The 17,189-nt window shown below is 45.7% G+C and overlaps 1 protein-coding gene across 4 annotated transcripts in view; it reads left to right on the forward strand.

The window, feature by feature from the left end:
- PRDM16 (PR/SET domain 16) overlaps window positions 1–17,189 on the forward strand; it is a 795,203-nt gene that overhangs the window by 677,155 nt on the left and 100,859 nt on the right. For all 4 annotated transcript variants that reach the window (XM_063943342.1, XM_063943343.1, XM_063943344.1 and 1 more), the window contains exon 4: window positions 1,940–2,074. In XM_063943342.1, coding sequence (XP_063799412.1) covers window positions 1,940–2,074 — 135 coding nt within the window. The remainder of the gene's footprint in view (window positions 1–1,939; window positions 2,075–17,189) is intronic.

Raw genomic sequence — 17,189 nt, forward strand, 5'->3', positions numbered from 1 at the left:
CCAGAATAAAAATAAAATACATCCCTTAGGTCCTCATGTCTAGGAGATAACGATGTATAATAATCATTTCATCTGCCAATAGCGTTTCTGATAAAGTCGCCTCCTCGTCTCACATGCAATACAAAGACTGGGAAAATGCAGTAGCGTAACACGTTTTTTTTAGTCATATACACAAAAAGATAAATATACATAAAAATACAGTATATATATATATATATATATATATATATACAGAGAGAGTCGCACTCACGTGTAATACTGGAACAACAGCTGGGGTGTCTTCCACGAAAACCCTCCAGGGGATCCACTTGTAGATAGGCTGATGGTATCTCTGTATGATGGCAGGACGGCTGTTAAATGATGTTTATGTCTCCTGATGACGGTCTGCTATGACCGAAAACGTTTGAGCTTACCTCTGGATAACTATAATGGACTGTGTTACACAGTCATGTATGCTGTCTGGGCAATAAACTTTTGCTAAATATCTCATTAAGAAAAGACTGGTGAGTGCTCCATTTTTTTGTATCTATATATATATATATATATATATATATATATATTTTATTTTTTATTTTATTATTATTATTTTTTTAACCTTTTTGTGTATATGATTTTAAAAAAAACGTATTACGCTATTGCATTTCCCCTGGCTTTGTATTGCATGTGAGACGAGGAGGAAACGCTAATGGCAGATGAAATGATTATTATACATTGTTATCTCCTAGACATAAGGACCTAAGATACGTATTTTATTTTTATTCTGGTATATGTTTCATTTTAATAGCGATGACAGAGATTTTGAATCACTATTGTATCTGTATGTATGTTTTGAGGGGAGCGGAGGAATACCCCTAGCATCAAATATCTTGTCTGGCTGCTATTAATTTGCGCACATAAGAGACTCACCTGCCTTCACAGGGCAAATCACACAGCTGGATCACTCCGCCCTACTCTCTTCACTAACTGTATCACTCCACCCCCTCTTTCTCTGACATGTTAAATAGGGATGGCCATCGGAGTTCCCTCCATCGATTACAATGGTGGCATGGTGACACAAACCATCGATGTCAGGCAACTATGTAGTGCATTATCATCTATGGTTTTTACCATCGTTGATTATGCACATGCGTAGCGGCGGCCATTGTTTCTGTCTGAGACCTGGGGGGTGGGGCTGAGCTGTGAATGACAGCTCAGCCTGTGAAAGAAGCAGGACATCCCATTCCGGGTGGTCTTCTGTTTGCCGGCGGTCGGGCTCCCGGCGCTCAGTATACCGGCGCCGGGAGCCCGACCGCCGGCTTACCGACACTTATTTTCCCTCGTGGGGGTCCACGACCCCCATAGAGGGAGAATAAAATAGTGTGGCGCGCGTAGCGCGCCACCGTGCCCGTAGCGTGGCGAGCGCAGCGAGCCCGCAAGGGGCTCATTTGCGCTCGCCAAGCTGTCGGTAAGCCGGCGGTCGGGCTCCCGGCGCCGGGATGCTGGTCGCCGGGAGCCCGACCGCCGGCCACCCGTAGTGAACCCCCCATTCCCGCCTGTTATACACAGTGCAAGCGGCGGGGGTAGCGCAGGCCTGAAAATGGCAGCGTGGGAGGGAAAACCAGCATGGAAACAGCTGCCATCGATGGTGTATAACCATCTGTATTTACACCATCAGTGGTAAAAGTATCCGGCATCGACCATAGACCATCAGTGATTTTGAATCATCGATGGTCGTTGGCCATCCTTAATGTTAAATCACTAGGAGCTGTATCAATCCACCGCTCTACTCACACTTAAAAATGACACACACGCTGTATCCCTCCGCCTACCACACATACATACACACACACCAATATACCACTCCGCCTAATGTCACAGGTGGTTTTACATAAAGAGAAAAAAGTTTGTCTGGTATTTATATCGCACCTTTTTTTTATAATGATCTTTCTTGTGTTCCCAGGTTTCAGAGGAGCTGGTGGATGAAAAGTTATGCATTGAGAACAACCAATCAGGTTCCGGGAACTGGCTTAAATTTATTCGAATTGCTTGCTCCTGTGATGAACAAAATTTAGCCATCTGTCACCTGAATGACCAGGTAAGACCCCGCATTTGCTGCAGCCGAAACATGGCTAATTGTTAGTCTGCGACAAAAAAAATAAATCTATAGTTTTCTCTTGGGTGGTACTGAATAATGGCACAAAAAATGGAAATGTTGGGGGAAAAAACAGTTGTACTGTGGATAGGTTCTCCATTGTATCCCATACTGGCTGAAATGTACCGCTGTTCCTACTGTGCATGTCTGAGACGTCACAGACACCCTTGGTTATATTATACAATATACTGTAGATAAGAAACAAAATTCAATCTGCAGCCTGCTTCTGCCTGTTAGCTATATACACTGATTTGAAATAAAAAAACAAACATTTTTTAAATGCATATTAAAGTTTTGGTTGATTAACTATCCTTTCAAGGGTCAGAAAAAGACAGCATTTACCAATGACTTTCTGGCAGTAGCTGGATTATCAATATTTTACATTTCTTAAGGGCCGGAATGGCTGAGAGACTCCTGAGGAAACCTGCCATTCTCCTGAGTGGCGAAAGAACTGGACACGGTTAAGTGGCCTATTCATTGTGACTAAAATGGCCCATTACACATGTGGAAACGTTAGTTTCCGCAAATTTTATGTAACGGGCTATTCATTAATAGGTCCACCTAATATCCTATAGGTCCACCTAATATTCAGCAAACCCTGACAACACAAAGTTTTCGGAGTCTGCCTGTGAGAACAAACACCATCTCCAAATGGCGCTTGTTCTCAGAGCCCCACTCCTTCCTATATGAAGGGGTTCTGGGGATGCAAAGAGGTATCCGGGGGGATGTGAAGCGGGATCTGGGGGAATCCTTTGCCACCTCCTCCCTGTGTGACCAGCGGCTCTGCGCATGTATAACTTCAGGTCACACGTGCAGAAGCCGGCGATGGGATGGTAAGTAATGATGCTGCTGACGTAGCAGTGTTAGAGGATCGCGGGGACAAGTGCTTTTTGGAGCAGCTGTCCCTGCACCAGAGCAATGCTAAATTGCTATTCCTAATTTTAAGAAGTGACCAAAGGGGAGATGTACAGTATCAAACCTTGAAGAGAGATAAAGTACCAGCCAGTCGGCTTCTATCATGTTACAGGCTGTGCTTGACAGTTAGGAGCTGATTGGTTGGTACGTTATCTCTCGCCAAACTTTGAGATATATATACTGTGTGACTGTGTATGTATATATATATATATATATATATATATAATTGAAGAGTATATGCGCTGATCCACCAAATCACAATCTTTTCAAAAGTTAATTCGATGCTCCTGAAGAAATCACCTTTAATTTGGCAAGTCCTCTGCAGCCTCCTCAAGATGTGAGCCGTACCACGGGCTCAATAATTACCATGCAAGAGAAGAATGAGGGGCGCGGAGTCTGAACTATATTTTCCAGAAACGGGTTATCTTTATAAATAACTTCAGATTCCCACTTGCCCAAGTACAAGTTGGCGAAGCTCGGCGCATACGGCGTACCCATCGCACAGCCTCTTTGTTGGTTGTAGAATTGACCCTCAAATAAAAAATAATTATTTTTTAAAACATATTCAATACAAGATAAGATAAATTCTCTCATAGTCTCTCCTATTTCATTATCACCTCTTAAAAAATACTCAATAGAATCTATACCTTCTTTATGTGGTATGCTGGTGTACAGTGATTCCACATCAACTGTACACCAGTACAGGTTGAAACGCGTTGGCGTGATAACGACTAAAGTGACGAGCCTACGTCCTACATGCTGTCCTGATTCTATAACGCATTAACCGGAGAGCGGTGAGCGGTGAAGCGCCGGCGGGAGGTCTCCATATCGGATGTGTTCCGGAGACACCGAGGGGGACTGACTGTGCCGTTTATTCTAAACTAAGATGTATGTATCTATGTACTACAATTAAATGAACTGTTTGCATTTACACTTATACTCCGCGCCCCTCATTCTTCTCTTGCATATATATATATATATATATATATCCCAGTGAGAACAATTCCTTGTTTGCTCTAGTCTAATTGTCTTGGCATTATGAGTTACTATATATCGAATAGGAGTACTTAATATGCAAAAAAAAAAAAAATCACATTATAGCCGAGTTCAGAATATTTTTTCTTTATCCAAAGTACTTGTTATGCTTTGGTGCAACTGCTCAGCCACTAGTTACATATTGGCCTCATGCAAATGGCGTGTTTAAGTTTACTTTTGATTACAGATGTATTTGAACAGATCTTTTGAATACTTGTACATAAATGACCCAATATCTGGATTATAATGTGCTTTGCATTTGTCAGCAGTTGTCTCAATAATACACTGCAAAACATTTTCACCATAATATTACAGGCCGTGCACGCAGTGGGTGCAGGTGTGCCCTTATCCGCCAGTGGCGACTACAACTCCCAGCATAACCTTGTGGTTGGTAATTCTGATGGAAGACTCAGTTCAGCTGTAAATGTTTGATCCAGAAATACCATTCCTGGGCTTCCTACTAAGAAATGATCTTGCCCTATGGGCATCGTACTTTATAATGTAACAATCGAACACTTCTTGTCCAATCCTTCTCCCTCAGGGCGTTAGAACAGGGGAACTATTACGGCTGTGGTCAGATGGAACCGCGTCCACTGTAATTTGTAGAGACCACATCTCATTTCATGCTGGTCATCAAAATGCTTTGACACCAAGAAAGATTTTCTGATCTGTGCTGACCAGAGATTCAGTCAGACTACTCAATCACTTTGATGAAACCCCAAGTGCTCGTTCAAAGGCACCGGGACCCAATCACACACATAATTACCAGCCCCTGACGATGATTGGCACCTTTCCTCTGGTCACGTACACTATTATCAGGAATCCTTTCCTGGTCATTTAACAAAGCCTCAGTGCCCAACTGAGTTTTACCATTTATATTTAAAATCCCATTTCCTATTTAACATGTACCGTACGTATATTAACAATCATTTGTAATGGCAGGAAACCTTAAGGTGCCGGCTGTAAAGAGAATATTAATGACATTCAAGAAACATTTGATTAACTTTTCATTTTCTATACTAAGTTTTTGCAAAATACTTGAACTACTTGTTAGAGGTAGTACCTGTAGTACAAATTATGTTGCCCATCTAGCTGGAACACTACATTCTGTTTTTGTAGTTTGCAGTTTATTACTGATGTGTGTGTGTGTGTGTGTGTGTGTGTGTGTGTGTGTGTGTGTGTGTGTGTGTATGTGTATATGTGTGTGTGTGTGTATATATATATATATATATATATATTAGGTGATTTATCGCGCCCTACGGGCGCTCTTCACACCATCGCAAGGGGCTACGCCCCCTTAAACCCTGCACATCCTTTGAGCGGCCAATATTTGTATTATATGGTGTATCACCTTCAAGCATAATGTTGTTAGTGGTTAAATATTTTACGGTCAAAGGGCGTGCGATGGTCAAGGAGGAGTAGGCCCTTGCGACAGTGTGACGAGCGGACGCAGGGCACGATGAATGACCTACTGTGTTAATAATATGTTATGTGTACATAATCTAGGTATAAAGACAATGTTTGGTAAATGTATTTTTTACATATGCCCCACAGTGCCAGATACACATATGCCCCACAGTGCCAGATACACATATGCCCCACAGTGCCAGTTATACATATGCCCCACAGTGCCAGATATGCCCCATAATGCCAGATATACAAATGCCCCACAGTGCCAGATACACATATGCCCCACAGTGCCAGTTATACATATGCCCCACAGTGCCAGATATGCCCCATAATGCCAGATATACATGTGCCCCACAGTGCCAGATACACATATGCCCCACAGTGCCAGTTATACATATGCCCCACAGTGCCAGATATGCCCCATAATGCCAGATATACGTATGCCCCACAATGTCAGATAAACCTATGCCCCACAGTGGCAGATATGCCCCACAATGCCAGATATACATATGCCCCACAGTGCCAGATGTGCCCCACAGTGCCAGTTATACATATGCCCCACAATGCCAGATATACATATGCCCCACAATGCCAGATATACATATGCCCCCAGTGCTAGATATGCCCCACAATGCTAGTTATACATATACACCACCCACCCCACACCTCCCACCTCCCTCCCACTGCTCACCCGCTGCTGCTGTGTCAGGGTCGGGGGAAGGAGAGGAGAGTGCAGCATGATCTCATCCCTCAGTGCTGCTCAGTCAGACTCTGGTGGTCTCCGGCAGCGGCGTGTATCTTCTCAAATGAGGCAATCAGGAGCCACAGCTGCCGGTCCGCGAGCTCTGATTGCCTAACGAACCAGTGCTCAGTTGAGAAGATACTCGCCGCGGCCGGAGACCAAAGTCTGACTGAGCAGTACTGAGGGACGGGTCCCCGCTACGCTCTCCTCTCCTTCCCTGACACAGCAGCGGGCTTGCAAGGGGAGGAGGAGCACATCGGTGGCTTTTACAGTGATAGCCGCTAACGGCGGCTATGGTGTGTGTGAGTGGTGGCCCATGGGTATGGCGTACCGGCGGCTAGATTCATAATGGTACGCCGTACCCGAGCGTATCACAACACTTTCCAGGCCTGGTCTCTCCTATCCAGATCTGTGACTCTATGACTCAGAGCTCCTAGTCACGCCCAGTGTTAGCAAATGAGTCATAGAGTCACAGATCTGGACAAATATATAGGAGATACTGTATATATGTTAGTGTATTATATTGGTGATATTTTTGTCTCAGGCATTCTTTTTCTTCACTTCAGAATATTATTGTGAATATTATTGTATTACTTTAGCGTGTTTGGAAAATATATTCTGTTTTTGTAAAATGACTGATATATTATAACCATTTTGTAAGTGGCAACTGAGCAAAGTACACGTGTGTCTTCCTATAATTTATATTCCCAGTACGTTTGGATTAAGAGGATTAGTTGTATTAGATGCCTTTAGCAGTTTTCTGCTCATGACACCAAAAATTAAGCAAAGGGTGGTACTTACAGAATAGAAAACGTAACATTCCACGAGTCTCCTAGTTTTCTGCTGATCTGCAAAATAATCAGACATAGTATTCACCTGACTAAGCAATGGTGGGCTATTCTAGGCAAAGAGGGTAAGTCAGACGCATCTGTGAAAACGAATGCATCTTCCGATTGCGAACAAACTGCACGTGTCTGAAAAATGCAAAACATATTGTGCACATGTGCCACATGTGTTGCATTTTGTGCGAACAGAGACTAAGGGGTCTATTTACTAAGCCTTGGGTGGAGATAAATTGGACGGAGATAAATGACCAGCCAATCAGCTCCTAACTGCCACGTCACAGGCTGGGTTTGAACAGTTAGGAGCTGATTGGCTGGTACTTTATCTCCATCCAAGGCTTAGTAAATAGACCCCTAAAGGTTAGTAGGTAGTTCTGGGTGGCCAGTATAAAGACGCACTGATGGGAGTGTGGAGGATGTATATTCTAACGCTCTGTGCATACGGAGAACAGAAAATTGTTTCTGACAGATATCTTGTACCTTGTATGGGTCTGGTACACATGCTCATGATGGTGACTGCGTCTGTGGGTGCTACAGCAGTGGGCAGGATAGGCTTGCACCTTCAGACGCACTGATTTGCAACTTGCTTTGACAGATTGTCGAAATTAGCATGTGAAATTAATATAATGCCGCAGCCATACGGAAAGTCTTATTTGGTGTTCAGTTTTGACGCATTTGTTGGGGTGCTGATCAGATTGCTCCCGGATGGATTAGCTAGCAGAGGACAAGGAGAAGGAAGGAGAGTGTGGCAGACGTTGAAGGACTATCGTTGTTCCAACCGGCAGTGCCGTAACTAGGCATTTTAGCGCTGTGTGCAAGAAACGACAGTGGCGCCCCCCCCCCCCCCCCCCCCCCCCCATGTAAGATAGGGGCAGTGCGCGCCGTAGGCGTGTGAAAAAATTATAGGGGCGTGGCTTCACAGGGAAGGGGCGTGGCCACAAAATAATAGCAATTCATACTACGGTGCACAGTAGTCTCCATTATTCAAATTACGCTGCACAGTAGCGCCACTACACCAGGTAGAGACCCTTTTATACATTACAGCAGACAGCGTCCCCCTTTTTACACATTGCGGCAGCCAGTCCCCTTTTTTACACATTGCGGCAGCCAGTCCCCCTTTTTACACATTGCGGCAGCCAGGCCCCCTTTTTACTCATTGCGGCAGCCAGTCCCCCTTTTTACACATTGCGGCAGCCAGGCCCCCTCTTTACACATTGCGGCAGCCAGGCCCCCTCTTTACACATTGCGGCAGCCAGTCCCCCTTTTTACACATTGCGGCAGCCAGTCCCCCTTTTTACACTTTGCGGCAGCCAGGCCCCCTTTTTACACATTGCGGCAGCCAGGCCCCCTTTTTACACATTGCGGCAGCCAGTCCCCCTTTTTACACATTGCGGCAGCTAGGACCCCTTTTTACACATTGCGGCAGCCAGGCCCCCTTTTTACACATTGCTGCAGCCAGTCCCCCTTTTTACAGCCATCCCCCTTTTTACACATTGCGGCAGCCATCCCCCTTTTACACATTGCGGCAGCCAGGCCCCCTTTTTACACATTGCGGCAGCCAGTCCCCCTTTTTACACATTGCGGCAGCCAGGACCCCTTTTTACACATTGCGGCAGCCAGGCCCCCTTTTTACACATTGCGGCAGCCAGTCCCCCTTTTTACAGCCAGTCCCCCTTTTTACACATTGCGGCAGCCAGGCCCCCTTTTTACACATTGCGGCAGCCAGGCCCCCTTTTTACACATTGCGGCAGCCAGTCCCCCTTTTTACACATTGCGGCAGCCAGGACCCCTTTTTACACATTGCGGCAGCCAGGCCCCCTTTTTACACATTGCAGCAGCCAGGCCCCCTTTTTACACATTGCGGCAGCCAGTCCCCCTTTTTACAGCCAGTCCCCCCTTTTTACACATTGCGGCAGCCATCCCCCTTTTTACACATTGCGGCAGCCATCCCCCTTTTTACACATTGCGGCAGACGGTGACCCCCTGAGAGAGAGAGAGAGAGAGAGAGAGAGAGAGAGAGAGAGAGAGAGAGATATACTTACCATCTCCCTGCTGGCAGTCAGGCTCCTCGTGCAGCTCCCTCGGTGCAGGCAGTGAGGTGAGAAGGAGGAGGAGGGAGGGGGAGCAGGGAGCCGCAGCAGCGCTATGTCATTGGTAGTAAGCGCCGCTGTAGCATCCCCCTCTCCTTCCTTATTGGCTGCCCGGCGCTGCTGTGGATGCTGGGATGGAGGAACCGCATCCCAGCATCCACCGCAGCGCCGGGCAGCCAATACAGAAGGAGAGGGGGATGCTACAGCGGCGCTTACTACCAATGACATAGCGCTGCTGCGGCTCCCTGCTCCCCCTCCCTCCTCCTCCTCCTTCTCCGCTGCCCGGCGCTGGTCTCTTCTCCCTCCACAGCGCGGCGCACACAGCAGAGGCGGCATGTAATGAGCCAATTTGACTCATTACATGCCGCTGGCCGTGCGCCCTCAGGGCAACTGCGCTGTGTGCCAAGCCCACTTGGCACACACGTAGTTACGGCTCTGCCAACCGGTCTAATCGTGTTTAGAGTTAGACCTACTGCCCACTGACATTGGGTCTGATTCACATGTGGTTGGAGTAGTCATTGCTGCAGCTTACATAGAAGCAGCAGCGATAGCTCTTATATGGTAATGCAACAGATCAATTGCGACACCATCCGCCGGCTGCGTGACCCATGGCCGGCCACCAGAGGTTCCAGTAAGAGGACAGGAAATCTTCATCCTTGGATGGAGATCCTGGCCTCATTCCAATGGCAGCGACACACCTCTGTTTTGAGAAAGGGGGGGCCTTCGCCTCCCCACACCCACCTAGCATCAGGCTGTATATCATTGACAGTCTGATGCCGTAGTGCAACCGACGTTGCAGACCTGTCCCGACGCATGCACAAAGTACCGAACATCTGTACTTAGCAGCCTGCGCCGCAGAAGCATCGGCACCTGAATCGGGCCCACTGTGCCAGAATGAGCTGCCTATGGAGGTGTATATAAGCTGCCAAGGAAGACCTACCAAAATATGGGAATGCCTGTACCCAGGTAAGTCATTTTGTGAGACCAGGTGTTGCTTATGAGACGCCTTTACAAAGTGCTTTTTCAATTTCGAGCGGATTTAACTGTTTGTAAAATACATGAAGTGTGTATGACGGTCCAAACACACAAAAACATACCTGCCGTAGATATGCTCTTCTCACACACCATACAAAATGGACAGGAATTATTTACCAAGAGCACGTAATAGGTAATGCAAAACATCCTGTCATTCTAGAAAGGCGCACCTCGCACAATAAGGTACGCCTATGTGAGATGCTTCTGCAAACTAAACGTAAATGTGGGTGAAACAAATCTGAAAAGGCGATTATGCGAGAGTGAATACAACATCGATGTCCAATATCTTGCATTTAGAACCAACGTTTTCATTAAATTATTCTTTCCAATTTTGGTGGTCATTCCGAGTTGTTCGCTCGCTTGCAGTTTTTAGCAGCCGTGCAAACGCTATGCCGCCTCCCACTGGGAGTGTATTTTAGCTTAGCAGAAGTGCGAACGAAAGAATCGCAGAGCGGCTTCAAAGTTTTTTTGTGCAGTTTTAGAGTAGCTGAAAACCTACTAAGCGCTTGCGATCACTTCAAACTGTTCAGTTCCTGTTTTGACGTCACAAACACGCCCTGCGTTCGCGCAGCCACACCTAGGTTTTTCCTGGCACGCCTGCGTTTTTTCGAACACTCCCTGAAAACGGTCAGTTGACACCCAGAAACGCCCACTTCATGTCAATCACTCTGCGGCCACCAGTGCGACTGAAATGCTTTGCTAGCCCCTGTGTGAAACTACATCGTTCGTTGTAATAGTACGTCGCGCGTGCGCATTGTGCCGCATACGCAGAAGTGACTTTTTTTTGCCTCATTGCTGCACAGCGAAGGAATGCAGCTAGTGATCAACTCGGAATGACCACCTTTGTTCCTAATGTACTTCTCAGTTTAGCTTCATTCCTGGTTTACATTATTCATGAGAACCAGGAGATATCTGGACTTTGGGGGTCATTCAGATCTAATCGCTGCTGTGCGTTTTCAGATCCGAACTGATCATGCATCTGAGCCGCAATGCGCAGGCGCGTCGGACGGTTACAACCGGCATCGGCGGTCAGCGACGGGATGGTGCGAAGGATCCATTCACACAGGCATTCGCAAGGTGATTAACAGGAAATGGCCGTTTGTGGACTGTTTTCAGGGAGTGTCCGGAAAAACGAAGGCGGGCTCAAGCATTTTCAGGGAGGGTGTGTGACGTCAGCTCCGGCCCCGAGCAGCAGGATTCAATTACACTGGAAGAGTAAGTCCTGGGCTGCGCAGAGACCGCACACACTGATTTTTAGCAGCTCTGCTAACACATAGGAATTCACACTTGCACAGGAAAATACACTCGCCCTGCAGGCGGCGACTATCTGATCGTAGGACAGCAAAATTAGCAGCCCAGCGATCAGATCTGAATTAGGCCCTTTGTGTGTTTAAAGATTTAGATTACATTGGGCCTGATTCAGGTCTTGTTGGATCTGTGACGCATTCACAAAGAGCCTTATTCAGCTCCAGTTGCAATTTAGCAAAGTCGCAAATCGGTCGATTATCAGGCATCTGTGCGTGTGCTGCGAACGCTTTGCACGTGCGCAACCCGTGATTTGCGATTCTTTTGCAATTGCATCTTGCCAGGATGCTATCTCAGGTTGGTTGAGAGGTGGCAGGCATTTATGGGGGTACACATGGCATTTGCGGGGAGTGGTTGAGAAAACGCAGGTGTGTCAGGGACGATTTCGGGGGGGATGCATCTGACATCAGTTGCGATTGCTGCAACTTAAAACGGGATGTAGTTATGTGACCAGCGGTTTAGGAGACCGCCGTTCACAAAACCGACTACTACATCCCGCTCGCTCAAATTCCCGCCGGTCGGCATGCCCACTAACAAGAACTACACCCACAGAGTGGGAATAGAGCCTGTGGCCAGCACAGCGAGCCCGCAAGGGGCACTGTTGAGCTCGCTCCCCCCGCCGGCCATCTCACCGGGATCCCAGTGTCGGTATTGTGACCGACGGTCACACATACCCAACCCCTTAAAACATGGCGCCCGGTGCGACAGCATTCTCATTATTCTGAGTTGCCCTGGCTCATCCGCAACTGTCAATAGTGCTCGATTTTTGCAAATCATTTGCAATTCTGCAAATGCAGCTGCAGAATTGCAAACGCATTGGTGGGCGGCTTGTTATGTGCTGGGCGGCCTTTTAGCATGCTGGGCGGCTCTTTCTGTGGTATTCTCAGCAGTTGCAGTTCTGCTACAATCGCAGAAATGCAACTGAAGCTGAATGAGGTCTAAAGTACAGATGTTTGGTACTTTGCACATGTGCGGACCCGTACTGGGCATGTGCAGTACGGGTCTGCAAATTCAGACGCAGATTGGCTGTAGCCCATCAGTGATTGACATTCTGTTGCCGTTTGGGGGTGTCGAAAAAACGGAGGCATGTCGTCTTTGCTTTGGGGGAGTAACAAGGGCAGGATCTCCGTCGGAAGATGGACAGTTCCTGGCCTCTTTGTTGGATTTGCGGCAGCTGGCTTGCGCGACCCCATGGTTCACGCAGCCAGCCATAGGTGTCACAGGTGATCCGATGTTGCATCCTAGAACGCAGCATGGATCACTAATGCAAGCAGGAGGAGTCTTCTTATATCAGACGCCTCCTGCTGCATTACCATATTAGTGATACCGCTGCTGCTAACAACCAGGAGCTAAATGTAACAGGCTGCGAGTTGCCGGAGATGCAGGACTTTGTGCATGTCTGTCCGTGTTTTAAAGCAGCAGTCATTTCTAAGGCAAAACCAACAGGGTTTTTAAGTGTAAATGATTGCTGCTTTAAAAATATGAGCAGACTCCCACAAAGGCCCTCATTCAGAGTTGTTTGCTCGCTAGCTGCTTTTAGCAGCATTGCACACGCTAAGCCGCCGCCTACTGGGAGTGAATCTTAGCTTTGCAGAATTGCGAACGAAAGATTCGCATAATTGCGAATAGAAATGTCTTTGCAGTTTCTGAGTAGCTTACTCCTACACTGCGATCAGTTCAGTCAGTTTCGTTCCTGGTTTGACGTCACAAACACACCCAGCGTTCGCCCAGACACTCCCCCGTTTCTCCAGCCACTCCCGCGTTTTTCCCAGAAACGGCAGCGTTTTTCCGCACACACCCATAAAACGGCCAGTTTCCGCCCAGAAACACCCACTTCCTGTCAATCACACTCCGATCACCAGAACGATGAAAAATCCTCGTTATGCTGTGAGTAAAATACCTAACTTTTGTGTAAAATAACGAAGCGCATGCGCTCTGCGAACCTTGCGCATGCGCAGTAAGCGACTAATCGCAATATAGCGAAACTCGGCAATGAGCGAACAACTCGGAATGAGGGCCAAAGTGGGGCCAAGTGCGATGGGAAATGTGCTTATCCACCAACGTGCAACTTAATGGAGCAAAATGTGACACTAACAATACTGGACAATCCTAGTTCACAGCAGACGTAAAATTGAAGGAACGCCCCCTAAAACTGCGTCATCTCCACCCCTTTAGTTCCTTTCATAAATCTCCCACTGCAAAATAAAATGTCCTCTTTGCACTGTATAATTATGGAACTATGGGAAAGTGAGTCTAGCCAGTGTAGAGTATTTGTACATATGTGGTCTGTTCACAAAGCTCTCAGAAGCCAGTAAGTCCACTCCTGATACCTTCTAGCAGGAAGAAAGTTCGGGGGATCTTTTCAGTCCATTTATGAAAACAAGGTGTCTCTACCAAGGAGGCTGCTGCGGTGGGAATCACCTGGCCCAAAGACTCGTTTCCTAATTGCAAAACTGAAAGAAAAAAAAAAGCCATTGACCACACTCATAGATCCCGTTTTCTGGCTGAATGGAGATTGATGTTGGTCTTTTTCCCCTGGTAAGAACAGAAGACAGTTGTAGTGGGGAGCTGACAGTGATGGATAGATAGTGGTTTGTCCAGGCTGCAGAATAAGTTTCCCTTTGTGTAGAAACAGCAGTGGAGGTTCTTATTAGCCAAATAGACAGGGCAAATTGAAGAAATGCATTTTGCATAAAATAACTAACTTGATATTTAAGAAAATATAGTTCTTGTATTTAATAGAAAATTACATAATGGCTGTCTTGGTGCCAAGTTAAAAAAAACAAAGCGTCTAAGAGTAAAATTAGAGGGTCCCTCCAGGACTTCACACTCCTGGAATCTGCATTTTATGGGCTGGAGTGTGTGTACGTTTTATTTCTGTGTAAATCATCGGCCGTCTCTACGCACATAAAACACAATAAAATATGTAAGGTAATTGCATTAAATACATCCCCAAGCAACATGTAAAATATGCCCTAATGTTCACTCGCAATTGTACTGTACCACTGCTGTGTGAGGGCCCTGGAAGCATAGTTGGGTCATCTATTATGCAACCTAAGCCTAGATTACCCCAACCTGTCTTTTTGTTTTTTACTTACCGACGTGGGAAATAAGCCCAAACCAGCATGTTTCATAGGGCCCCAAAGGGTTTTAATCTGACTCTGCATGGAATTAGTTTCTGTGGTGCCTGTCCATCTATACCACTTCCTGTCTGCTCCATTTTGTAACAGGAAGTGCCCATTATCCTTCTGACCAAATCAAGTCCATTCTGCGCTAGAACAAGAATGATATTTCCATAGCCATTTAACATTATTCTGTCACTCAAGTCTCAATGGTGTCACTCTTTGAAGTTATTTTAGAAAAACAGAAGATTAAGGGCCCTATTTATGTACTTATGCAATTTGGACCCAATATTATAATATTATCGCTGCTACGCACAGCAGTAAGTAATGTTATTCTTTGCATAATTATTGAAAAAGATTGCTACTCCAGAAGGAGCTTGTCCTGGTGAAGAGTATATTGTAAAGTTATATCGATTGCTATCGCCTAGCTGCCAGATTCTGACCTTAGGCCGCCATTAGCCTGTAGTAGGGAGGGGAGGAGCATGGAGCATGCAGGGTAGGGATCTGGGAATTCCTATGCCGTAATGTTCTCCCCATAGAGACAAAACAGATGATGCCGTCTTCAGTTCATGTTCAGTATTGGGTACAAGCTATGAACTTTTTCAGCATGTGAATAGAGGCTAAGCAGTGAGGCCACACCCCCATGACTTATGACCATGACCCTTTTTTGTCTCGAGTATTGGGAGGTATGTAGGACATATCTCTTACATCTAATGCATTCAGTTTATACAACCCTTATGTGTCTTGTGAGCTAGCAACATACCCCCCCAACTCTAAAAGTGCCATTACTTTGGAGAGTCAAATGCCAGAAACCTCCACCGAGAAAGCGTCTCTTTGTTACTGAGCTGACAGATGGGAACAGTAGAAACTGAAATCATCCTGAATCCTGAATCAGTTTGTAAGACAGGTCCTAACTGGGCAAACTGTGGCTCTACCCTGTGACTAGTGGCATTCACAATACAGCCTGAGGATCCCCTTCTGGTTGTCTACTAGGGCAGAAGAAGCATTAAGGCACTGAGGTGAGGTGTCCTGAATTATTGCAATCCCACCAACATAGGCTCCTAGAATCCTGCTAGCTAATAACATGTTTTTAAAAAAAAATAATATATATATATATATATATATATATATATATCCAAAAGGGGGAGAGGGGAGGGAAAGGGAGGAGCTGCCCTCTTTTATGGACTGCTTCCTTCTGCTTCTTTGTTATGGTCAATGGCCGGCCGCAGCATACTGCACTCCGCCTGGTAGTACACTGCCGGGCCAACTGATGACCCAAAATGGCTGCCACACGTGATGTATTATCTCCATGGTTTCTGTATTTCATGCAAATCTAAACCTCTGTATTACATTATGTTCATACTAGCTGTAAAGGGCCTTGAGTCCTATTGGAGAAAATAAAATGATGATAATCATCATCATCATCATCATCATCATCATCAAGAAAACAGTGAAATGTAAACATTAGATTTACTTGATAATACACATAAATATGGGTGTATATATAATGTATATAGTATACAAATATTTATTTGTCCCTAACATCAGTCTGAATTTACCCACTTTGGCCCATTTGGAAAAAGGACGGAAAAAAGACGGCCCCTGTTTGATTTGTCCTGCGCTGGCGTCATTCAGCCACTCTTTTCCATAGCTGCCAGAGATGACACCACCTAGGCAATTACATTTTATGTTTCTAATCATTGCCGGTGACTAATCTTCATAATCAGAATAAAATCCGCCGCTAAGAATAGCTACGGATATAAGTGGTGCGCCACAGGCGCTGGGGAGAAACAGAATAAAAGCGACAGATATGTCATCAAGGAGCCCGGGAAGTTTCATCCAGCTTCTCTCACAGCAATGGGAGCTCTTAGGTCATCCCAGCTGGTTAAATAAAAGACGTCCCTGTGTGTAATGAAAGGCAGACAATAGTGATTGATAACTGCAAGCTTCGGACACTTGAAAGGAGCCATCCACAGAGAGAACTTCAAGGTCATGGGATGCACTTAATTCTTTAGGCAGCTGATTATGACAATCTGGAGGATAATATGAATAGGGATAATGTAAATTGCTTTATTTGCAATTATCACCAGGGTGGTAAAGCGCATTTCCTTTTATTTCTAGCACAGCACTGAAAGGTCATCCACACTCAATTATGTATTACTGAGAGGTGTCTCGGGTTACAATATTATCCTAGTGCTGTAGTTACAATTTGGGAAAGTCAAAAATTCCGTTCTGACCCATTTAGAATGGAAACAGATGTAGCATATTAGCAGGAAGAATAAATTTAGTTGTGGGTCTCTAGTCAGAAATGTATATAGACTGCGAATATGTTTGCACTAATAAATGCAGTAATAAAATATGATTTCATATATTACTGACAGTGAGCAGTACTAAGTTCTGGGCAGTGGTTAGTAATACAGTATTACATGCAAATAACAGAGGGGAGATTTGCCATCCAAAGAGGTGCTGAACTAGTGGTTTAGCATTTACCTTTAACCTAAAAAAAAAAGAATATGTCCTTTTATGGATACAGAGGGGGGAATTCAATTGTTTTGTGGGTGC

Source organism: Pseudophryne corroboree, chromosome 10, assembly GCF_028390025.1.
Source record: "Pseudophryne corroboree isolate aPseCor3 chromosome 10, aPseCor3.hap2, whole genome shotgun sequence".
NCBI classification, from domain to species: domain Eukaryota; kingdom Metazoa; phylum Chordata; class Amphibia; order Anura; family Myobatrachidae; genus Pseudophryne; species Pseudophryne corroboree.